Here is a 2,708-nt window from a genome sequence, read left to right as displayed (position 1 = left end):
TTTTTACTGATTTTTGAACGCCAATCTTGTGAATCAATAATAATAAGTATACCTACACGTTTTCTGTTCTAAAATCATAATAAAACCGTTAGTTATGGCTTCCCTTTCTACGTAAAAAACAATCGAAAGTGTTGATATTTGTTTTAATATTATACTAATAACACACATATTTTTTTTWWAAATAGTATAGTTTTTAATTGCTATGTGAGAAATAGCTTAAGAAATTTTTCTTAGGTTTTGTGTCCAATAAATAAATAATATAATGGATGAAGTGAGCAAATTAATTACCGAGTGGGGGTTCGAAAAATATATCCCAACTTTCGAGAGTAAGTTTATATTTTTCCGACTTTTGTGTTTTTGCATCTTTGTCTAAATGTGGTCCATTATTATTAAAGTATATTTTTAAATTTAGAAGAAGAGATAGATATGGAGGCATTAAAATCCCTAACAGAGAACAGTTTAAAAGAATTAATTCCCACTATCGGACCAAGAATAAAATTTTTAAATAAATTAAAAGTGTTTAAAACGGAATGTTTTATTCAAAACGATCCAATAACACCAGAGACGTTAACGCTTTCGTCAGTCTCTTCACCTATAGTAACGGAACATTGTTCACCCTCGGTAAAAATTACATAGATACTTGAACATTTTTACCTAATTTTAGCTTTCAGACATCTGAACCGGTTTTACTAATCGGTAACTTTGAGGGCACTGTTAATGAAACATGTACAGGTAACCGCTATTTTTTTGGTATAACTCAGCATTGTATTTTCAAAAAATTATTATAGTAAGCAAGGATACGCCTTCCTGTAGTACGACAGATGAAGCTTGTCTTATAACTGGGCAGGAATATTATAAGCAGGCCTGCTCTCGCTCTTTTGCGTTTTTAGGTGAAGAAAATTTAAATAGGGCTTGCAGGATGTCATATGACTTGGACTTGCAGCAATTTTTGAATGCGACAAATGCCGGCCGTTTTGTTTTAGAAACTTATTCGAAAACAAAAACATTGACAACAAAAACTAGGAACATGCTAGTGAATTTGATTATTAACAGCGCAATGGCTGAAGCTAGGAACGGGTGCGAAATATGGCTTAAGTGTTTATTAAAACACTACATAATTACAATTTTAGAAAATTAACTGCGGAGGATTTTGAAAATCTGTCTAACAAAATTTGTGATCTTTTTAAATGTGAACATACTGGAACGTATTACATTCCACGTTGTAGTGGAGCAGGGCCATCTAAAAAAAAACCTGTGAATGCGAAAGGGAAACTTGTGGATAAATATAGAAATTTAAAAAGACTGTACAATATTACCAAAGATTATAAAGAAAATTTGGAAACCGATAATGAGTTGTCTAATAATCCTGTTACGGGTAAGCAAAATCACATATTATACTKWTATACACTTATCTAGGTATACATTTTATTTTTAATAAATTTTTAAGACGATATGGATGCCAGTGCCAAATGGTTAAAACATTGGAATGAACCTTTTGATACTGTATTATTGCACTGGGATAATTCATTTTATATGCGTCGTAATAGCACGGTAAAAACTGTTGATCAGTTTTTAAGCGAATGGCCAATTTTAAAACATCAAGTAGCTACCGTACTAGTATGTATTTTATTACAAGTAGGTAACCTAAAAATATTTTTTCAAACCTAAAAATTTTAGATTGATACGGATTTTAAAAAAATGTTTCCTAATGCTGCAACCGAAATGTATTTAAAGTGGGAATTATTTTACAACAACCTGTTAGAATGTCCAAATATAAATAAGCCAGATGAAATTATAATGGCACAATTAAAAAATGAAAAATTATCAGAGGGTAAATTATATGTATTTATTTTATCATAAGTTTACTAAAACAATTTCTTTTTTAGATGGTAAGTGTGCCGTCCAAATTACAGCTTTGCCCGTGTTGTTTCCTCCAAAAGGAAGATCAAGAGTTAAGAATAGTCACTGGAAGCCGAGCATATTGGAATGCCAAGAAAGTATTATTAATCATGTTAAGGTCAGTTTTATACATATATCATAACATACTTATCTAATGTATCAAAAAACATTTAGATGAATTTTGTAATAGAATGTTTGAAATTTATGTTTCAGATTTCTGGAGAAATAGAAAATTTTATCACCGAAAGAAGTCATCACTTCAAGGCTCTCAGTAGAACTATCCAACCATATATGATTGTTGTGGGGCCAACAGTATCGGAAGTAACAGAGAGCTATCTGATTATCGACGCCTACATCTACAAAGCAAGTACAACCTTGCAATGTTTTGATTTATTATTTAAGACATTTCATGTACTGTGTGCGGAATACCCCCCTGAAGCAGAACATATTTATTTACTTATCCAAAAAGTAATTTTTGGGGTTTCAACACAATGGGACAAGCAAATACCTTACGTAATGACCCTCGCAAATAGCCTTTCTTTATAATTTTGTATGAACTTTTAAAAATATSTTTGATATAAAAATATGATCATTTGTCCTCTTTGCAGTTTTAAGACTTTAAAGCTCAATAATTTTACCTTGCATATTAAACTGAGGCATAAATATGTCGACAAATTTACTTGTAAACAAAATAGTAATTGTTTCCGGACCTTTCATACTATATTTTCTTTTAAAAAACATTTACGTCATAAACACCCAGAAGATTTAGAAACAACAACAAATGTAGTTACTGCTAGTTTTAATGTGCC

At 30.8% G+C, this 2,708-nt stretch overlaps 1 protein-coding gene across 1 annotated transcript; it reads left to right on the top strand.

Annotated features, from left to right (window-relative positions):
* The first annotated feature begins 138 nt into the window (after positions 1-138).
* LOC123006588 lies at positions 139-2,708 on the top strand. Its single transcript, XM_044401176.1, has 8 exons — positions 139-621; positions 672-732; positions 789-1,077; positions 1,131-1,375; positions 1,448-1,617; positions 1,678-1,831; positions 1,887-2,017; positions 2,113-2,708. The coding sequence occupies exons 1-8, from the start codon at positions 427-429 to the stop codon at positions 2,443-2,445; spliced, it is 1,578 nt and encodes a 525-aa protein (XP_044257111.1). The 5' UTR covers positions 139-426; the 3' UTR covers positions 2,446-2,708.

Source organism: Tribolium madens, unplaced genomic scaffold (assembly GCF_015345945.1).
Source record: "Tribolium madens isolate multiple individuals breed KSU strain unplaced genomic scaffold, Tmad_KSU_1.1 Scaffold_2;HRSCAF=44;Tcas5.2_LGX, whole genome shotgun sequence".
In the NCBI taxonomy this organism is placed as follows: Eukaryota; Metazoa; Arthropoda; class Insecta; order Coleoptera; family Tenebrionidae; genus Tribolium; species Tribolium madens.
Note: the sequence above shows the minus strand (reverse complement) of the source record. Positions and strands in the feature narration are given on the sequence as shown.

Coding starts and splice junctions, on each gene's coding strand:
- LOC123006588 (XM_044401176.1), top strand. CDS start 427: ATGGAGGCATTAAAATCCCTAACAGAGAACAGTTTAAAAGAATTAATT. Junction 1,078..1,130: donor ATGGCTGAAGCTAGGAACGG/GTGCGAAATATG, acceptor TTACAATTTTAG/AAAATTAACTGCGGAGGATT. Junction 1,832..1,886: donor AAATGAAAAATTATCAGAGG/GTAAATTATATG, acceptor TTTCTTTTTTAG/ATGGTAAGTGTGCCGTCCAA.